Source organism: Lathyrus oleraceus, chromosome 7 (assembly GCF_024323335.1).
Source record: "Lathyrus oleraceus cultivar Zhongwan6 chromosome 7, CAAS_Psat_ZW6_1.0, whole genome shotgun sequence".
NCBI classification, from domain to species: Eukaryota; Viridiplantae; Streptophyta; class Magnoliopsida; order Fabales; family Fabaceae; genus Lathyrus; species Lathyrus oleraceus.
The window spans coordinates 196,690,571-196,712,909 of record NC_066585.1 but is presented as its reverse complement, the minus strand read 5'-3'; the positions used below and the strand labels follow the sequence as shown (position 1 = coordinate 196,712,909).

The 22,339-nt window shown below is 35.9% G+C and overlaps 2 protein-coding genes across 2 annotated transcripts in view; both read right to left on the bottom strand.

Moving 5' to 3' along the window:
- Positions 1 to 9,433, bottom strand: part of LOC127102887 (uncharacterized) — a gene marked incomplete at its 3' end in the record, with an annotated part of 48,874 nt that extends 39,441 nt beyond the window's left edge. The window contains exons 1-2 of the mRNA XM_051040208.1: positions 8,528 to 9,433; positions 6,366 to 6,571 (exon numbers count right to left, since the gene is read on the bottom strand). Of these exons, the coding sequence (XP_050896165.1) occupies positions 6,366 to 6,571; positions 8,528 to 9,433 (1,112 nt within the window). The remainder of the gene's footprint in view (positions 1 to 6,365; positions 6,572 to 8,527) is intronic.
- A 3,035-nt stretch (positions 9,434 to 12,468) lies between these two features.
- On the bottom strand, positions 12,469 to 14,257 carry LOC127108324 (uncharacterized). The gene is made up of 3 exons (XM_051045786.1): positions 14,057 to 14,257; positions 13,806 to 13,963; positions 12,469 to 12,743 (listed from the first exon to the last, which is right to left on the bottom strand). Exons 1-3 carry the CDS (start codon positions 14,153 to 14,155, stop codon positions 12,644 to 12,646), a joined length of 357 nt encoding a protein of 118 aa, XP_050901743.1. The 5' UTR covers positions 14,156 to 14,257; the 3' UTR covers positions 12,469 to 12,643.
- Between the last annotated feature and the right edge of the window lie 8,082 nt (positions 14,258 to 22,339).

Below are 22,339 nucleotides of genomic sequence, written 5' to 3'. Positions count from 1 at the left end.
AACCTTTGTATGATGGTTGCACTAAATTCACAAGATTGTCTGCGGTATTAAAGTTGTACAACTTAAAGGCGGGCAATGGGTGGTCGGATAAAAGTTTCACAGAGTTATTAGCCCTTTTGAAAGATATGCTTCCTGAGGATAATGTTCTTCCCAATCGAACATATGAGACCAAAAAGATGTTGTGCTCTATTGGAATGAGCTATGATAAGATACATACATGTCCAAACGATTGCGTTTTGTTTCGAAATGAGTATGCATCGTTAAATGAGTGTCCTAAATGCGGTGTCTCGCGATATAAGAACAAGTTGTCTCCAGCAAAAGTCTTGTGGTATTTTCCTGTTATTCCGAGATTTAGACGCATGTTTCGTAGTGAAACCGATTCAAGACACTTGACCTGGCATGCAGATGAAAGAATTATAGATGGAAAGTATCGACATCCGGCAGATTCACCACAGTGGTTGAAAATTGATAATGATTATCCTGAATTTGGAGAAGAATCAAGAAACCTTCGCTTGGCATTATCTACTGATGGAATGAACCCACACGGTATCCAGAGTATCTCACACAGTACATGGCCTGTGATTATTATGATTTATAACCTACCTCCATGGCTATGTATGAAGCGTAAGTACATGATGTTGTCTATGTTGATTTCTGGACCTAAACAACCAGGGAATGACATAGACGTGTACTTGAAGCCCTTAATCGAAGATTTAAAGATTTTGTGGGAGACCGGTGTGGAGGTTTATGATGGATATAGGAAAGAAAGTTTCAACTTGAGGGCGGTGTTGTTTGGCACAATTAATGATTTTCCAGCATACGAAAATCTATCAGGGTATAGCATAAAAGGTCAATGTGCGTGTCCTATTTGTGAAGATAAAACAGATTGGAAGCGCTTGGAGTTTGGTCAGAAGAATGTCTTTCTCGGTCATCGGAGATTCTTAAATTCAAATCATCACTACCGTGGATGGAGAAAGGCGTTCAATGGAGAGACAGAACAAGGCAGAGCTCCACCTATATTGACGGGTGATCAAATTTTTGAAAAGGTGAAAGATTTGGATACTCAGTTTGGCAAGCCTTTTGCCCACACACTTGTCAAAAGTGGGTGGAAGAAGAGGTCAGTTTTTTTTTAATTGCCGTATTGGAAGTCCTTGTATGTGAGACATTTTCTTGATGTTATGCATATTGAAAAAAATGTATTTGAAAGTGTTATTGGCACGTTACTCAATATACAAGGAAAGTCTAAGGATGGCCTTAAGGCAAGAAAGGACTTGATAGCGATGGGAATAAGAACTGAATTAGGACCCTTGAAGAAAGGAAAACGAACATATCTACCTCCTGCTGCTTATACTCTATCTAGAAAGGAGAAAAAAACATTGTGTAAGTTTCTAAGTGAAGTTAAAGTTCCAGAAGGATACTCTTCAGATATTAGAAGACTTGTGTCTATGAAAGACCTCAAGTTAAAGAGTTTAAAGACCCATGATTGCCATGTTATAATGGAACATTTTCTCCCAATAGGTATACGTTCTATTCTTCCAGAAAAAGTAAGAAGCTCTATAACTAAGTTGTGTTCTTTCTTCAAGTCAATTTGCAGTAAGGTGATCAATCCTGCGATCTTACCAATGTTGCAAAAAGAAATCGTTATTACTTTGTGTGAGCTTGAAATGTTTTTTCCTCCATCATTTTTTGACATAATGGTACATCTAGTTGTTCATCTTGTGAAAGAGACACAATTGTGTGGACCAGCTTATATGAGATGGATGTACCCTGTTGAACGTTATATGAAAATATTAAAAGGGTACGTGAAGAACCGAAGTCGACCAGAAGGTTGTATGGTTGAAAGATACATTGTTGAAGAAGCGATTGAGTTTTGTACTGAATATTTGTCTAATGTTCAGTCAATCGGACTCCCCAAGTCTCAGCTTGTCGAAAAGAAAGAAGGAAAAAATCTAATTGGAAATAAAATCGTGGCAGTATCAAGGGTCGAACGGGATCAAGTGCATTTGTATGTTCTGCACAATGAGAATGAGGTTGAGCCGTATGTTGAAATTCACAAGGATGTTCTCCGAGGTTTAAATCCCAATAGAAATGAAAATTGGATAGTACGAGAGCACAATCGATGTTTTATACCTTGGTTTAAGGATCATATTTATTCAAAGTATTATTCAGATCCCGCTTCAATAACAGAAAGGTTGAGATGCTTAGCATATGGTCCAAGTTTCCATGTTTTTTCTTATAGCGCATACGCGATTAATGGATACACATTTTATACCAAAGAACAAGATGATAAAAGTACTATGCAGAATAGTGGTGTCACCGTGGTAGCTGAAGCAATGCACATATCAAGTGTGAAGGATTTAAACCCCAAATTTGCAAATCTGTCGTATTTTGGTGTTATCGAGCGCATTTGGGTGTTTGATTATGAGAAGTTTCAGATTCCTATATTTGGTTGCAAGTGGGTTGAAAATAATAACGGCATTCGAATGGATAAGTCAGGATTTTTGCAAGTGGATCTTAATAGGGTGGGATACAAAGATGAGTCTTTTATTCTAGCCTCTCAAGCTAGACAAGTGTTCTATGTCAATGATCCGAAAAGTACGAAATGGTCTATAGTTCTTTTTCCAACAAAGTAATTGATGAAAACACTGGAGATCAAGGTGATATTGATGTTGAGATTGAATCGTTTACCATAAATGATCAAGATGAGAATATTATATCAAATGATTCATATATTAGAAATGATCATAATGAGGGTATTTGGATCAATCCAACCGTCCGTGTTGTTAAGAGACATGTAGAACATATTCCAACCAAGAAAAGAAAGAGAACTTAGTGAAAAAGGTACAGGTCAAATGATTTTAATTGTTTTCTTTATTACAGGTAAAATGACTTTTATGATTTTAATTGTTTTTACATTTGTCATCTGATTTTAATTGTTTTCTTTATTACAGGTAAAATGGCTATTATGAAGTCAATTGATATTTGTTTAGGTGGAGATGTTTTATTGTCGTCAAGCCTCATTCGCGTAGATGATGATGCTGGATATTTGAAAGTATCCCTCTACGACAATGGAACATCTCCATCTAAACAAATATCAATTCTATCTTCAAAAGATAAGGGTGTAAAATTTGAAGTACATTGGAGTGCTGAAGACCAACTAATTGAGCCTAACGGTTCAATGTTGGCAAGTTACATTGGTTTCCTTGTTCGACAACATATTCCGATTACATGTGATAATTGGAGAAGTCCGGACTTGAAGGTTGGCAAAGAAAAAATATGGTCGGAGATACAGGTACTTACCATATATTGTTATATGTTTTTTGTTGCATCAACTTTGCAGCCCTGTATTGTAGGCAGAATTTAGGACTTCTCAAAGTTGATTTCTTGTTGCTTTGTCGTTCATAAAATACACCACTAAATTCTCTGCGTTTAATTTTTAATTTTTTTTCATCAGGCTTGTGTCTCAATAGAGGATGGGTATCTACCTAAAGTTACTTTTGTAGTGGTCCAAAAGAGACATCACACCCGTCTCTTTCCTGTCAACCCCAAAGAGACCGATAGAAGTGGAAATATTATGCCAGGTTTTTTCAATATATTTCTCAACGCAGCTGGTATATATTATCATTTGAATTTATCACTTTTTGCTGATTTTGTTGTTCTAAATTCTCAAAGGAACCGTGGTAGACACCAGCATTTGTCACCCTAGGGAATTTGATTTTTACCTTAACAGCCATGCAGGAATTCAGGTAATATTAGCTATGTCATTTAACTTTATGCCATTGTTTACTATTTGTTGCTCAATCGCCTTTTGACAGTTCTGTGTTATTTGCATTTGGACGTGTTCTTTTTGCAGGGGACTAGTCGACCAACGCATTATCATGTGCTGTATGATGAAAATAAATTCACTGCAGACCAGCTACAGAGTTTGACCAATAACTTGTGCTACACGTAATGGATGTGCGATAGAACTACTAGACAGCTTTTGGATATACAGAACATGTTTGCCACCATGGGTGGATGGGCGTTATTTTGTTTAGTATTGGTTAGAACTACTAGACAGCTTTTGGATACAGTGGTCACTGTTGGTTGCTATGTTTTATTCTCTTAAATGTATATTGTTGATCAAAGAATCATATATTAATGTTGTATATATGGAGGATTAATGTTGTATATAAATGGATTCATGTTGTATATATCAATGGATTAATGGTGTATAACATTGGATTAAAGGATGAAATCAATATGAATTTTACACTTTTGCAGCATGCGAACAGGTTACCAATTAAATATATATCCACTGTTTTTCAAACAAATTTTTTTAAAATAACTAACACTTTAGAGGGCGCTTTGTCCAGAAAGCGCCCTCTAAACACTTTACATTGACAACTTTAGAGGGCGCTTTGTCCAGAAAGCGCCCTCTAAACACTTTACATTGACAACTTTAGAGGGCGCTTTTTCCTGAAAGCGCCCTCTAAACACTTTACATTGACAACTTTAGAGGGCGCTTTTTCCAGAAAGCGCCCTCTAAGGTGTCCCTTTATGGACCACTCCAGAGGGCGCTTTTTTCTAAAAGCGCACTATAATGTGGCCACTTTAGACAGCGCTTTCTCCAGGAAAACAAAGCGCTGTCTTTACCTATGCCAGCGCCAGATTAGAGGGCGCTTAAAAGCGCTGTTATAGGCCAAAATAAGCGCCCTCTTTTCCCTTATTTGGCGTAGTGTCTCTAATATGTTCGTGAGTTCATCCCGTAAAAAAGCTTCATTTTGGTTAGGGAGGATAAGAGTGTGAAAAATCTCTCTATTCGATTGTATCAAGGAGTCGTGGGCATATAACTTGTAAAAGTTAAATATTATAGTGAAATCTTAAGAAGATCTCTTGGGGACAGGACTAGGCCAACATTCAGTCGAACGTGTATAACTCTTTAGTGTCATCTCTCTAACTCTATCTCTTTTATTTGCTTTATTGATTTATTTAATTTATGTTGCTTTTTCTCTCTAATTTTGTGAATACTAACACAATTTGCTTCTTAAGTAATAAAACCTTAAAATTAATCTCTAATTTTGAATACTACAATTCACTCTCCTCTTGTTCTTGGAGTATCTTGTCCAACATTGTGTTCATGTGAAAACACACAAGTTTTCTATAAAAAAACATTTTCTTCTCTACTTTCACATTGCTCCTAATTTTCACACTCACTTCAAATATATTTCTAATGTTAAGAGAGTAACTACATAGTAGAGATTTATTGTGCGACATCTGCTATATTTTCTGAACGATAATTGTAAATAAATATAGGTTTGTTATCTTGAACTCTGATAAGATATAAAGGTTCCAAGATGAAACTAAGATTAAAGCTTGATGTAAGAATGACGAGGGTTGATCACATGTTAAACTCTTTGTGATTAAACTAGTATAATTCTAGCACGATTTTTCCTTTTCCCTTATCTTTTATCTTATTAACCTTTATCTTTCTGTTTTTATTCTCTTCTTTTACCCAATTCAAAAAATTAACTTAAAAATCACCTTAATTTGTTTAAGTTTTTTTGTTAATTTTTTTAATCACAATTCACCCCTTTTGTGTTGAAGTCACTTGAGTAACAAGAAACACATCAAATTATTTAATCTCATTCCTTATAATACCTGCACTTTTGCCTCTTCTCTTTAATTAATCTCTTACTTCATTGAAATCTCGAACCACGCATCATTTATCTATTGGTGTAAACTCTTGAGACTAATAATTTTATTAAAGCTTCATATTTGTATCATATTATCTTTTCATAATCATAAGCCATTTATATATTATGTTTTTTTTCAAAGTAATAAAGTTTGTAGGATAGGTAGTCTGTTTAATCAATTATTAAGTGTGACTTAATCGTGATGCCCCATTAAACATAAGGACGATATTGTTAAAGTATATGTAGTCAATCTTTATTATGAAATGGGATAACAATGACGGTGTTTTCGTTCAGCCCGACCATTTTGTTGGGAGGTGTGAGGGCATGAACGTTGAACCACGGTGCCTTGCTGACTGAGAAACTGAAGCAATGAAGATTCACGGTATTCCATCGCATTGTCTGTGCGAAGAATCTTAATAGCACAAGAAAATTGTGTTTTAACCATACGAGCAAAAGAAATATAAGTTTGAGGTAATTCAGAGCGATTTTTCAAAAAATATATCCATGTAAATCGAGAAAAATCGTCAATAAACAATACAAAATAACGAAAAACCATTTATTGAAGAAACAGGAGAAGGCCCTCAAATATCTGAATGAATTAAATCAAAAGGACTATCTGAAATAGAAACACTACGATTAAATGATAATGCAGGTTGTTTTGCAAGTTTACAATGTAAACAATCAAAAGACTCAAACTTTGTGGATCCTAATAACCCACGAGATATTAGAGGTTGAATTTTGCTTGCTGAGGCGTGACCAAGTCGAAGATGCCATTGATGAATTGGAGAATTCATAGTAGCAGCAAAGATATGATCTTTAGGAAGGTGAAGAGATTGTAGCTCAAATAACCGACCCACCCTGCGACCCATCCCAATGATCTGCTTCGTTTGTGGATCCTGTACCTGAACACCAGAGGGGGAAAAATAAACATTCAGTCCTTGTTCACACAATTGACCAATGGAAATAAGATTGAGTTTCAAGTTAGGAATGTAATATGTGTCAGGAAGGGTGAGATTTAAGGTGGATACATGACCAGTATGAGTTATGTTCATTGTATTGCCACTGGCTGTGTGGATTGGTGGTAGAGATGAAACAAGTGTCGCAGCAGGTAATAATTTAATATCAGTGGTCATATGATTACTACATGTAGAATCAAAAAACCAACGAGAATTACCGGAAGTAGCAAACATGGCAGTAGAGGTATTGGAAGACATAACCTATTTGATTAAAGATTCAATATCACTCATAGTAATGGTCGTCGAACCTTCAGTGGCAGCAGTAGAGATGGAGGAAGATCCAGACTTTGGAACATTCTTGGATTTGGTGAAGCCACGATTTTGTTTTGGAGGTCGCGTGGGACAATGTTCAAGAATGTGACCGATACCATGGCAGTACCTACACTCTATAGTAGGACAGTTAGCAAATATATGACTGATGCGATTGCAATTCTTACATGGATGATGATTCGATTTCTGATGTGAGAATCGAGTAGTTGCAAGAGCAACATCTATTTGAGGAGTTTTGTCTAGGTTCAGACGTGTTTCTTCAAAAATGATTTCTTGAATAGCAGTGTCCAATGATGGAAGCGGATTTCGATGTAGCAGTGAGGCTCGTACGGCTTCATATTCGGACTGAAGAGCCATAAGGACTTGAATGAGATGAAGGTGGTCTTCACTGATTTTGGCCAGAGATATTTGGTGCCAAATTGGTTGGATTTGAGCAAGAAATTCATTCACTGATTGACCAGGTTCTTGCTTGGTATTGTGAAGTGTGGTCCATAACTGATAATAATGTGCAAGTCCAGTTGTTTGATAGCGGTTTTTCAAGAATTCCCAAATTTAGGGATCGATGACCTATGCTCTGTATACCATGTTAGCAGAATAGCAGAAAGTGGAATTGGAAAATTTTGTATTCCATATTTCGTGTCTTTACAAGAATACAATTTTGGGATTTATACAATTCAGTCCTTGTTGACTGAGTGCCTTGCTGACTGAGAAACTGAAGCAATGAAGATTCATGGTATTCCATCGCATTGTCTGTGCGAAGAATCTTAATAGCACAAGAAAATTGTGTTTTAACCATACGAGCAAAAGAAATATAAGTTTGAGGTAATTCAGAGCGATTTTTCAAAAAATATATCCATGTAAACCGAGAAAAATCGTCAATAAACAATACAAAATAACGAAAACCATTTATTGAAGAAACAGGAGAAGGCCCCCAAATATCTGAATGAATTAAATCAAAAGGACTATTTGAAATAGAAACACTACGATTAAATGATAATGCAGGTTGTTTTGCAAGTTTACAATGTAAACAATCAAAAGACTCAAACTTTGTGGATCCTAATAACCCACGAGATATTAGAGGTTGAATTTTGCTTGTTGAGGCGTGACCAAGTCGAAGATGCCATTGATGAATTGGAGAATTCATAGTAGCAGCAGATATATGATCTTTAGGAAGGTGAAGAGATTGTAGCTCAAATAACCGATCCACCCTGCGACCCGTCCCAATGATCTGCTTCGTTTGTGGATCCGGTACCTGAACACCAGAGGGGGGAAATAAACAGTCAGTCCTTGTTCACACAATTGACCAATGGAAATAAGATTGAGTTTCAAGTTAGGAATGTAATATGTGTCAGGAAGGGTGAGATTTAAGGTGGATACATGACCGGTATGAGTTATGTTCATTGTATTGCCACTGGCTGTGTGGATTGGTGGTAGAGATGAAACAAGTGTCGCAGCAGGTAATAATTTAATATCAGTGGTCATATGATTACTACATGCAGAATCAAAAAACCAACGAGAATTACCGGAAGTAGCAGACATGGCAGTAGAGGTATTGGAAAACACAACCTGTTTGATTAAAGCTTCAATATCACTCATAGTAATGGTCGTCGAACCTTCAGTGGCAGCAGTAGAGATGGAGGAAGATCCAGACTTTGGAACATTCTTGGATTTGGTGAAGCCACGATTTTGTTTTGGAGGTCGCGTGGGACAATGTTCAAGAATGTGACCGATACCATGGCAGTACCTACACTCTATAGTAGGACAGTTAGCAAATATATGACCGGTGCGATTGCAATTCTTACATGGATGATGATTCGATTTCTGATGTGAGAATCGAGTAGTTGCAAGAGCAACATCTATTTGAGGAGTTTTGTCTAGGTTCAGACGTGTTTCTTCAAAAATGATTTCTTGAATAGCAGTGTCCAATGATGGAAGCGGATTTCGATGTAGCAGTGAGGCTCGTACGGCTTCATATTCGGACCGAAGAGCCATAAGGACTTGAATGAGATGAAGGTGGTCTTCACTGATTTTGGCCAGAGATATTTGGTGCCAAATTGGTTGGATTTGAGCAAGAAATTCATTCACTGATTGACCAGGTTCTTGCTTGGTATTGTGAAGTGTGGTCCATAACTGATAATAATGTGCAAGTCCAGTTGTTTGATAGCGGTTTTTCAAGAATTCCCAAATTTCGTTTGCAGTATCGTAGTTATTAAACTGAATGTGAATAGACGGTACAAACGTGTTGCGCAGCCACGTGATGATCTGATGATTTTTACTATCCCAATCTTCAAGGCGGTCCGCAAATTTTGTAGCAGATTCATCTTCGCCTTGAGTTGGCTTGACGACATCGCCGGTGACTATGCGCCAAAGCTTGCGTCCGATCAAAAAACTCTTCATTCCTTGGACCCAGAGATTGTAGTTTGGTCCGGTCAAGGTTGTTGTAATGGGTTTTACAATATCAGTTTTCTCCATGATGCAGAGATGAATAGATGAACAAGATAAAGGAGGACTGAGTTTGTACAGATATGCAAGTAGATATACTGATGTTGCAGAAAAGAGAGAAAAAAAATTTAGGGATCGATGACCTATGCTCTGTATACCATGTTAGCAGAATAACAGAAAGTGGAATTGGAAAATTCTGTATTCCATATTTCGTGTCTTTACAAGAATACAATTTTGGGATTTATACAATTCAGTATTATCTTACTTAGGTATGTAAATCTCCTATAATAAAGCTATAATAAATCTATAATAAAACTGTAATCTCCTTTAATTAATCTATATCAAATAATATCCCTATAATATCTCTTAACAACATTAAAGCATATTGACTATGTCGTGGATAGACTAATGATCACATCTCATGGATCATGAATAAATAATTATCAAGTCTTCACATATGTATAAATAAGAGTAATATTTATATTGGATTGATCCACCATGAGAATACCATATAGAATATTATGCAAGTGTCATAAGTTATTCTCATGGTGATATAAGGGCATACAACTCTTCAACCTGAAACTACTATGAACCCTAGATGTAGAGTCGAGTACTTTATTGACGTTCAAATTTTATTTGTAATTGGATGACTATAAAGATGATTGATGGATACTCCATAAATCATGATGAAGAAATTGAGTGATCTAAATGAAACTTTCTCTTCCTATGTAGCAGGATAAATGTCTAAGGGCTAAATATTGAATTGGACCAGAGTAACGCAATCTATGTCTTGTGTTAAATATAGACATGACGGAAAAATAGTAATTGCACATATAAACATTATCACAGAAATGTTTCGTCAAAACACATAATGTTTTTGTAATTTGTGTAGCGGTAATGTGCTACTAGATAACGCTCATTATTTATTATATTAAATGCAATATGAAACACTCGCAAGATACAATGTACTTAGGTGAAATAAGAAGCACCGGGAGGTACCAAGTACTTAAGTAGAACACGGAGCATCGTAAGGTACGATGTACTTCAATGGAATAAACATCATTGTCAGGTACATTGTACCTAAGTGAAATACGGTATAACGTAAGATACAATATGTTTAGTGGGATTTTTCAGCTTGAAGCCCACACAAGTCGATTTATGAATAAAACTCTTGTGTTGATTTATTCAGGCTTTAACCAAATTTGATTTATGAAATCCTACTCTCTCTCTCTCTCTCTCTCTCTCTCTCTCTCTCTCTCTCTCTCTCTCTCTCTCTTCTCTCTCTCCTCTCTCTCTCTCTCTCTCTCTCTCTCTCTCTCTCTCTCTCTCTCTCTCTCTCTCTCTCTCTCTCTCTCTCTCTCTCTCTCTCTCTCTCTCTCTCTCTCTCTCTCTCTCTCTCTCTCTCTCTCTCTCTCTTCTCTCTCTCTCTCTCTCTCTCTCTCTCTCTCTCTCTCTCTCTCTCTCTCTCTCTCTCTCTCTCTCTCTCTCTCTCTCTCTCTCTCTCTCTCTCTCTCTCTCTCTCTCTGTTCATTTTGTTATTCATTCGGTGCTCGTGATCGTTCTTTATATTCAGCATCAACGATTAATCTCCATAAGAGAGATAAACATTCTATACAACCATATCCATTCTTAAAGAACATCATAAGGAATTTTTTTATGTGCTGAAATTTATGAAACCATGAGCCTGATAGTTGTTTGTTTTATGTATCTTCAATTTTAATTCAATTAAACTTACAAAATAAATTAAATAATAATAATAGAGAAATTAAGTATTAGTATCATGATTTGCAAATTTTGAATGTTTGATCTTGCCTATTCTTCGTAACCAACATTTTATGGTAAAACAACTACTCCCTTCGTTTCTTTTTAAATATCATTTTTTTTTACTTTTTACACATATTCAAAAAACTTAATCATTATTGTTACTTTTTCAACAACAATTCTCCTTTTACCTATATTACCCTTAGCTATTTATTATTTTCATTTTATTTTTTCTCTTTCTATAATAATTACTTAGAAGTAATTTTGACAAAATAGAATTAATACTACCTTGAACTTTGTAAATAACCTCTAAAAAGAAACAATTTTTTTTCAAAAAAGAGACACTTAAGAAGGAACGAAAAGAGTATATTTCAATCATCTATACTAATATATAAAGGGAAAACATGAATTTGATGTAGTTTTTTTTTCTTCCAAATATACCCTTTTCAATTTTATTTTAAATCTTAACTTCTATTTCCCACAAACGACGGTTATACAACGGTTTATTATTTTTCACATCATTATCTTTAAGTATTTTATTAATAATTAAAAATAAAAATAAAAATTTTCACATCATTATCTTTAAGTATTTTATTAATAATTAAAAATAAGAATAAAAATAAATATAATACGATTTATATTTTATGCGCAGTAGCGCATGCTCGTCTGGTAGCTAGTCCATAATAATACAAATAGGCGAGATCAATTTATTTGATATACTATTTTATTTTGTCCATTGATTATGTTTCGTGACCAGACATTTCAATCAATCATTATCTTTTGCTTTAGAATTTATAACCGTGCAAGAACATGTTCCTATGGAATTTATGATGGTGCAGGAGTTGTATCATAGTAATAATCAATTCATCTTTTTTCAAGAATAGCTAGCACCACACCTGCTTCTTGCCCCTTGCTCGCATGAAGCAAGTTGAGATGGTGATATTATCTACATTGATTATCAAAGTTAAAACATGTGTCAAGAGGAATCCATCAAAAATTTAATGACAAACTTGATACTTAATTTGTAGTTAAAGAGTTAATCAATATCTTCATAGTGGAATGTTTTTCTAAAATGATTAAACTTTCAAAACCTCCCATACCACCATTGGCATAATTTGTAGTTAAATGATTAATACTGGTCTATTATATATCTATCAAACTCATTAATCTCTAAATCTCATTAGTTTCTTTGACAAGTTTTCTAGATTTTTTTTTATCGCCAGTGATTCAGCTTTTTTTCTATATAATCTACTCTCCTGACTACAAAATCTCCTTATCTTCTATCTATCATTACCCTTATAAAATACAAAAAGAGAATATATATACCACTTGGCAGCACAAAGCATCCTGAAGCCACATCAAATGGAGGAGAGTAAAGTATTTACAGAAATTGAAAGTATAAATCAAGCCTAGCGTTCCATGTTCACCGTGTACTTTAATTAGGTCATTTATCAGAGATCATCAGACTCAAGATAGTAGTTATTCTCCCTTTTTGTCTGTCTCTACAGGAGCCTTAACGTCCAAGCCCATCTCTCGCATTTGATGTTCAACAGAGACTAAACCAGTTTCTGCAAGAAACCTGCAGAAAAATAAAAGCATTGGAAGATCAACTAAACAATCCTAACCATCAACTAGCTTAATGGAACATGGAAACAACACACACTAACTAAGCCCACTGCTAATGACATTACCAATCCATCACAAAGCATTTGACATAGCAATACACAGGGCAACAAACACACACTCAGAAAACTTCACTAATACTCCCAAGTATAAAACTCACACCCATTCCAAGGATATTACATCGAAACTAGAACATTTAGGAACTCACGCGGGCAAAAATGTTTGCACAACATCAACATGATAAAAATAATATCGCATTACATACTTAATACCAACAAAATGAAGAAAAAGACAGCATTTCAATTGCAGATGGAATGGAACAGATAAGTTCTATAAGTTGTTTTCTTTTGTTCTAACTCTTCTAGTGAAACTGAGATGTATTACCTTTTTATCTTCATGTTCCTAGATATGGTATTTTCAGTGAGACCAAATGGTGGACAAAAGAGTAGTTAAAGACAGGGAGACAAAGGAAAGGTTAAACCATTTGAAAGGATAGATCTAAAGCTTAACAATTCATCATTAAAGATGATTCATGGTAGGACATTACGATTAAGCAGTCACATACACAATGAGAAAAATAATTCGCCGATTGTTGTTGTTATTCTGCTTTGTTTGGCTGAATTTTTAAAGCATAACCAATGTAGAATAGAACTCACATCCAGCTCCACACCAATCTAAAATATCTATAGAAAACTACTTCAGACTAGTTTCTTTCGAATCCAGATTTCCTTCTGTCTAGTAAAATATGTAGTCACAGAGTCAAGAGACGAGATCTCGACAATTGGACAAAGATCACACAACTCATATCTAGTTTCACCGATACTATGACTAGCAGATTATGTAGCATGGAACTCAACAATCAATCAGCAGCACCCAGAAATAAAAACAAAAGGGAATATGAATTAGTTCATGTTCAATTTATACTTCACAGGCACTTTGCATAAAAAAACATGAATGATAATCAATTACAATTACAGAAGGAAGGGATAAATTAGTCAAAGGGTAAGAGTAAAAGTACCAGCTAAGAAGAAAGAAGAGGGTAACGCAAATTAGAACAAGAAACGCAACGTGAAGCACCAACCACGAATCACTAGAAGAGAATGCTAAACCCAACATAACAGCAAGACATAGACCCAACAATAAAAACGCAGACTTTAATGTATTCCATGTAGCTCCCTGAAACAATAAACAAAAAAATCAATAAATCCTAAAATCTAATGAAAATGGGGGAAAAAATGAAATTGAGAAAGGGGAAACGAGAGTAGAGACGTTAACACCGGGAGCAAGAGCTCCTAGTAGAACTGCTGTTGCTGAAGATACTTCTCCTCCAGTACTTGATTGTGATTCTGAATGTTGGTGCTGATCCATTTTGAGATTCAAATTGTAGTTATTTAGGGTTTTGTTTTGTACTGCATTGGGTAGAGATCAATTAATTAAGAACGATATTTAAAATCCAATTTAATATTTAATATCCAATTTGACATTATTAATACATCATGGTCTATGGGGTATTTAACCTACCACCCCTGGTCACACCTAACCAACTCAATGAATTAACTATATTAATTTTACAAAATTTTCAATTTTTTTTAAAATTCATTTAGAATTTGTACAAATTTTAAAACCTCCATATTGATATAAAAAAATTAAACATTTTGTAAAAAGTAAGATTTTTATCGGGAATTTTAAATTTTCTAATACAATCTTTTAGATTTTAATCAGAAATTTCAGAAATGCGGATATTTTTGCATACATGTTTATCGAGAATTAGGAAATTTTCGATAGTTCAAAAATTGGAATTGTACCGGGAATTTCATAATTTTCGGTAGTTAAATTTATAAATTCATATAGGAAATTTCAGAATTTCCGATGATTTGTAGGAAATTTCAAAATTTCTGGTAGCTCACTGATTTTTTGCGTTTTTTATTTTGCAATGAAGACCAAGGAAAGTGACGATATTATTGCAGGAGGGTCACAAATAGAGCGGCAACTCAGGCTAGGCTCTTGAGGCAGAGTCTTCCCAACTACGGGCTGGATGAGTAATTCCAACTGGTCCATACCGGAAACGGTTGGCTGAGCAGGTGCAGTTCCGTGCATCCCGTAGCATCCGACATCGAGCGGTGAGATTAGACGAGCAACCCAAAGATGATGTTGTGGTTGTTCATGCTCAGGAGATGTAGGGTCAGACTGTTATTGAGCTTGTTGATGAGGTGGCTGAGACATGCCCCTATTTCTGATGAGGTGATGATGAGGTGGCTGAGACAAATGCCCTTGTTGTTGATGTGATGGCTGCCACAGATCCGGTCCCTATTGCTGATGAGGTTACTGCTACTGCTGATACAGAGGTTACGACTCCTGCTTCAACAGAGTCATTTATGCACACTAATGGAGAGTTCCCGGGAGGATCCAATGATCGGTCGGTGTTTACCGAGTATGTTGACCATGTGACATACCGATTATTGCATGGAGAGGTATATATATCTCATGTTTAACTTTAATTTATTTATTATTGTTTCATGATGTGTTGAAAGCTAACTTATAATTTTTTAACTTTGTTTGTTACAGGACCGTCTCACACTGAAGGTGGCATCCCATGGGTCAAAGATGAAGAACTTCCCTAGGGGTCTGATGCCTGAGCAGGTCAGGCGAATTATTGTTGACTTTGGTCTCCTATCATTTTCCATCACTCACCATGCTTGACACTTCACTTATGTCTACTTTTGTTGAGCGATGGCACAAGGAGATGTCTTCCCTTAATCTTCCATTTAGGGAGATGACTATCATTTTGGATAATGTCTCCTACTTGTTCCATCTCCCCATCATCAGTAAATTATTCATCGCTCATGTTATTAACCATGAACTTGCATGTATCGTGGCTACACGGGATTTGGGAGTTACTGAGGCAGAAGTGCTAAAGGAGTTTGATTTTAACAGGGGAGCTCACCACCAGATGTCTTGGCTTCAGGATAGGTACTTATGGGGCTATTCCACAAGTGTACAGAATCAATCGTAGTTTTAAAAGATATCGAATCCACATGGACTAATAATCAATCTTATCGTTATCTATTGATGATATTTTCATCTCAGGCTGTAAATCAATAAAATAAGGGGAAACTAAAAACTAAGAAAAATGAAATAGATCTTGGAAAATAATCAAATAAGAGAGGCCGGAATATGGTTTCTAGTGTACCTCTAGGACTCAATAAATTCTTGGCGTATGTTATGTTTAAAATACTTTTTTGGGAGAAAATATTAGTTTAAGAACACTAGTCTCACACAGTCGCACTATTGGCTCGTGTTATACTTCGGAACCATAAATGTCACGTTGTCACCCCACACGTACAAATTTCGAAATACTTTTTGAAAACTAGTAAGTCCTAATTAATGTCTAAAGCATTGTCACTGTATTTAGAAATTAAAGATTTGACTTTTATTGATCGGGTACTGGTCTCACACTGTGCGCTATTGACCCATACCTGAGTGTTTTGAAATCGAAAATGCAGAAAATAGATCGGACACCGGTCTCACATTGTCGTGCTGTTGACCGGTATTTGAACGACTCAAAATTACAGATGCAGAAAATTTATCGGATACGGTCTTACATTATCGTGTTGTTGACCTGTATCTAGACGTTTTCACTGTCATGAAAAACACTTTGAATATTAAATCTTAAAAGCCATAACCGGAAAAATAATTAAAGACTAAAAGTTACGCCAATTCAATTTACCAAGTCCCTTCGGAATGACGATCATAACATCCCAAACTCTAGAAATTTAGCTGGACATGGTTGCGGAAATAAATAAACAATTTTGGATTTTTGAATTAACTAAAGGCATAATAATTTAAAATGATGTTTGAAGAAAAGGGTAAAAGTTTCAAAATATAACAATGGCAGAAAAGTAAAGCATAAATATAAATGGCGAAAAATAAATGCGTGAAAGTAAATGAACCCGAAGATAAAAACTGGAATATAAATCTGAACTAAAAACTTCAAATGGCAGCTGTCTGATCCAAGCTTACACAGATTATAGGCCTAAACACTAATGGTGTAGTAGTTCCCTGATGTGAGAAATCTACTACTTTTACAATGGTGATTTATGCCTAAAACTATGAAAGAATAAATTGCATAAAACTTGTATATCAAAACTTGGAGCCTTAATTCTTCTAAAAACTAACAATATATAGTGTAACATGTGTTGAACCGTAGTACTAAACATGTAGAAATCGTGGGAGTAAAATATGGAGGAATGAGGGAAGGTTGGGTTCTTTCTGTTGCACTTTTTCAGGGGCCGAACTGCATGGCAGACGCCATGGTGCTTGTGGCAGTCGCCACAAGTGCAACAAGAAATTCTTGGGTGTTTTGCACTGTGTGGCGGACACCATGGCATGTGTGGCGGTCGCCACACCTCTTTGACTATGTTTTCTTATTCCCATTATCTCTCAGGTGGGCTCAATGACTGCCTAGTATTGGCTAGGGCCATGGCGAGCGCCCTGTAGGTGGTCATCCGTGTATTTATTTTCCATTTTTCTTTGTTTTTCGCCATTTTCGTCTAGTTTTTCCTGTATCGACTCCTACTTGTAAAGTACCTGAAACATGCATAAACCACCAACATAACACTACAAAATGCGACAAAATGATACTAAAACATGTGCAAATCTAGTCAAAATAAACTATGTGTTTCGGTGTTATCAAACTCTCTCACACTTAAACCTTTGTTTGTCCTCAAGAAAATACTACACATATGAAAAAGGCCTTTGAAAATTATACAACATATAGAAATCAAGACTCGTGAAAACAGTTGCAATCGGATACTCATTCTAGGCTACAAACTCAACTTCAGTTAGAATTGCATCAGTAGGTACTGACTTCCACAGTAAGGGTATTGTGGGAACATAAATCCCCATGGCGCAGACATAAGTCTCCCCATATACAAACCAATTTGAATTACGTCGTCATGTATAAAACTAACTTACTCATTCTTATCTCTATCCTTTTTCATTCTAGTGCAATCACATTAAGCTTGTTATCCTTCCACACTCATAGCGAGATAATCTGTTAGTGATTATGATCATTATTTTTTTTCTTTTATTTGCACTTTGGCTTGATCAATATCATCAAAAGAGGTTTGTGCCATTGGGTTAAATGACCAGGTGAGGGGTCACCTAAATTAGAATGAGCACTCCTTTTTATTACTTTGGTCTTTCTTTTTCTTTTCTCTTTTAAGCCTAAGATCATACACTTATTTGCATCTACTTCTCGCATAGAGCATGTTTATGATGGTGTTGACTGCTGAATAAACTACTTAAGGGAAATTAAAGGATGAGAGTTTAAGGATAAGACATGACAAGTACTCAAATTGATATCCATATTCGGGAGGCTCAAGGTGTTAAAACGATACCGATCTTGTAAAGTTTTCCCAAGTTTCTACAATTTATCCTAAGTATTGTCTATAGCCTAAAACTTTCAAAATATGAATTGTTTTTCTAAGACAAAAAATTTGGTATGGCTCAAGAAAGTGGTGGAATTAATAAGAAACAAAAAACCACGCATAAGGACTCGACATCACATGCAATGACTCTACTAACAGTATTAAAAAGTAAAAACAGATAAAATCCTAAAATCATGAAATAAACTAAAAATGATAAATCTAACTAGAAAGCAATAAAATGAAAGCAATAAAGTTCCTCTCATACACTTAAACCAAACAATGTCCTCAATGCTTTGATAAAAGTGAGAAAAAGGAAAGAAAAACCTGGATGATAGGAATCAATATCTGTCTCGACCTTGTTCGCGGCCTTGGCCTTGCCACCAACCTCCTTGTCTTCCACGACCATATTCAGCTTGATTGTTCTCTCCCTCCATCTGGACCTTCATGATAGCCAACCGCTCAGATAAGGCATCCAATTGGTTGTTACGGTGATCTTCGACTGCCTGTGAAAACCAGAGGTGCTCTAGCATCTATTGGTGGCGATGCTCCATAGAATTTTGAAAGGTTTGCCAGTGTTGGGCCTGCTCTACCATGGAGGGTGGACCAAGTAAAAACCCATATGACCAAGATACGAGAAATATTGATTGGCTACGAGTTGTTCGAAGAATTGCATGCTAAATGTAAGGTTTGTCTGCTCAATCCAGATAAATATGGAAATATGAAAAGGTGTCTTCGTCAAATGATGGATCAAGGTTTGGTCCAAATCGGATACTCAAGGAAGGTAGAGGACATTTCAGCTATAGAATCCCTGGGGAATATACCTTTTGAGATCTCATATCAAAGGAGGGAAGCTCCGACATCGTTCCAAATACCCTTCCAAGCCTTGGAAATTATGGCGGTCAGTCGAAAACAAGATGTTCCAAATAAGGAAAAGTCAATCTCATCATGGGAAGGATTTTAGATTTAATCAAGAGGGGAGATATAATGGGTTAGGGAAAAGTGTTAGAAATAACTGAGAAGAAGGATCGATTCGGGCTGGGTTGCAAACCGGCTAATGGAGTGGTTCAGTAGATTCATCATAAGAAGCTTTATACCCTCCAAGAAACGTTCCATAATGTTGGGTTCAGAAATGAAGATCATATGGCTGCAATTAAAGAAGAGGATGAAGGGATACCCAACTTGGTATGTCACTACTCACCGGATACAACTCTTAACAATCTAAAGGCCATCGAGATTCTTGAGATGATTTATATTTCAAAGTAATTTACTATTTTCCAAAAATAATAATGAATCCTTTGCTCTACCCAAGGCAAATGGACAAGCTTTGTAGGTCCTCCTTTGTTTCAATGACTTATTTAGCAATAAATTGCATTTTGTTTTCAATCAAGATCATTTTTCTTTCATTTCAAGATTTTCAAAATGACAATATTCCTTCATAATACTCTCATTCCTAACATTTCATTCTAAAAACAAATAAAAAAATCTCCCTCATATAGATTAATAACTGAACATATTGAAAACGACATTGTTATATTCCTTTACGACTTAGAATTCCTAATTAACCAAGCGGAAGAAGGTGATGAGGACGATTACAAGCATTCTGAAGAGTTATCCACACTATTGAAACAAAAGGATGAAAGTAATACCACCTCATCAGGAATCAATGGATATGATCAATCCGGGAACTGAAGAAGAAAGAGATCGAGGTCGGCGCTTCCTCAAATAATGACCAGCCTTTTACATATCAATAAAGGAGGAAACATATAATGAATCGTGGGTTCCATAACATCAAACATTTCCTCCAGAAACATGAGTATCCAATAAATGCCTCAAGTGGAGACAAGAAAACACTCAGAAGATTGGCATCCCAATTCTTCCTCAATGGGGATGTACATTATAAAAAAATCACCATATGGTCTTGCTCAGATGCCTAGATGGATATGAAGCATACATGCTTATCAAAGAAATGCGTGAAAGATCATTTAGAACTCACGCCAATGGACATACCATAGATAAGAAGATCCTCAGCGTAAGGTATTACTAGCTGACTATGGAATCTGATTGTTTCAGATACGTCAAGAAATTCCTTAAGTGTCAGATCTATGTGGATGAAGTTCATATGCCACCCACTCCTTTAAACGTCTTAACTATCCTGAGGCCTTTTCCATTTAGGGTATATATATAATCGGGATAATTGAGCCGAAAGTCGCAAACAGACACCGTTTCATTCTAGTTGCCATAAATTACTTCACCAAATGGGTAGAAGTCGTGTCCTACACCAATGTGATAAGATAAGTGATTGCACAATTCATCAAGAAAGAGATAATTTATCGCTACAGGGTTCCTAACAAAATCATCACGGATAACAAGTCGAATCTAAACAACAAAGTGATGGATGAGTTATACAAGAGTTTTAAAATTAAACACTATAACTCGTCACCCTATCGATCAAAGATGAACAAAGTTGTATAAGCAACCAACAAGAATATCAAGAATATTATCCTAAAGATGGTGAAAACCTACAAATATTGGCACGAGATGCTCCCTTTCACACTACATGGCTATAGAAGCTCAGTTTGTACGTCAACAAGAGCAACTCCTTTCTCTCTGGTATATGGCACATAGGCAGTACTACTAATTGAAGTTAAGATCCCTTCATTAAGAGTCTTGATAGAGACCAAGCTAGATGAGACGCAACGGGTACAAACAAGATTCGATCAATTGAACCTCATAGAAGAGAAACACATGGTTGCAGTATGTCACAGGAAATTATAGGAAATTATATCAGTGGAGGCTCAAGAAAGCGTTCGACAAGGAAGTTTGTCCTCGTCTATTCGAAGAAGGAGACTTAGTGCTAAGAAAGATATTACCCATCCATAAAGAGTCCTGCGATAAATGGACCCCAAACTACGAAGGGTCATACGTCGTGAAGAGGGCCTTCTTTGGTGGAGCCCTAATTCATGGATGGAACGGATTTACCACGACTAGTGAACTCTGACGCGATCAAAAAATACTATGCCTAGAAAAAGAGGATAAAAAGCCTGCTAAGTCAAAACCCGAAAGGGAGACTTAGGCAAAAATTAGGGCATTCCGGTGGATTGAAAACTCGAAAGAGCAATGCTGGCAAAAATTAGGGACTTATATAAAAAAATAAAACTCGATAAGTCAAAAACCTTAAAGGGAGGCTTAGTCAAAAAATGGTATATCATCCCGATGGACTAAAACTAAAAAAGAGTTGTCCAGGAAAAAAATAGGGATGTCCAAAAGGTATATGACTGCAGAACTCAAGTCACACTGTAACAGGAATTCAGACGGGAGCAATCAATTCAACCAACGTCTTTAGAAGCGAAGTATCATGACCTCGAAGACTTAGGGATAATAACTTGTGTTGAATTCAATAGGGACATGAACAAATCTGTTTTCCATTGCCATTTTACAACTTTTTGGCTTTTCGGTAATCTCCTCTTACGAGAATTACTTCTTTATGTAATATCGCCCATTTACGGGCCAAATCTCTCAATAAATAAAATTTGTTTTTCAAATATAATTCTTTGCTTTTCAATTATTTCTGTTTGATTACAAAGTGTCAGTTATTTGTGAATAATGCACTAAAACATTGGACATAATTAAAAGCTTTTAAAGGGAAACATATTTTACTTCGATTTTGAAAATGTTAAAGGGATCATATTCTTCCAACATTGCCTCTCAAGAAAGACACGGGGTCCATGAATCAACAGTCAGAATCTAACCATCACAAAAGTTTCTTTCTTCCCATAACACATTTCCAGGTATCAAGAGCATCATGGTCTGTTCCATAGTCCTTATCAAAATCTCAAAGGCCGGAGAGTCGGAACGTTACGAAAACATCGGTTCTCACAAAATCATACCTTTCATACACATATCATAAAAGAGACGCTAGCCCAAATAATGCATCATTCATAAAAACATACATCAAAACATGCATACACATGAACATGCATACATGACATAGGGTTCGTGACTACTCTTAAAGGTCCAATCCCTAGCTATACTAGTATAATTCCTAAGTAGGAATACTTATTGGCCTTCCCCAGTAAGTAACTTTCGCATAAACGCATTTTCAACAAAGGACTTCCCCTGCAAT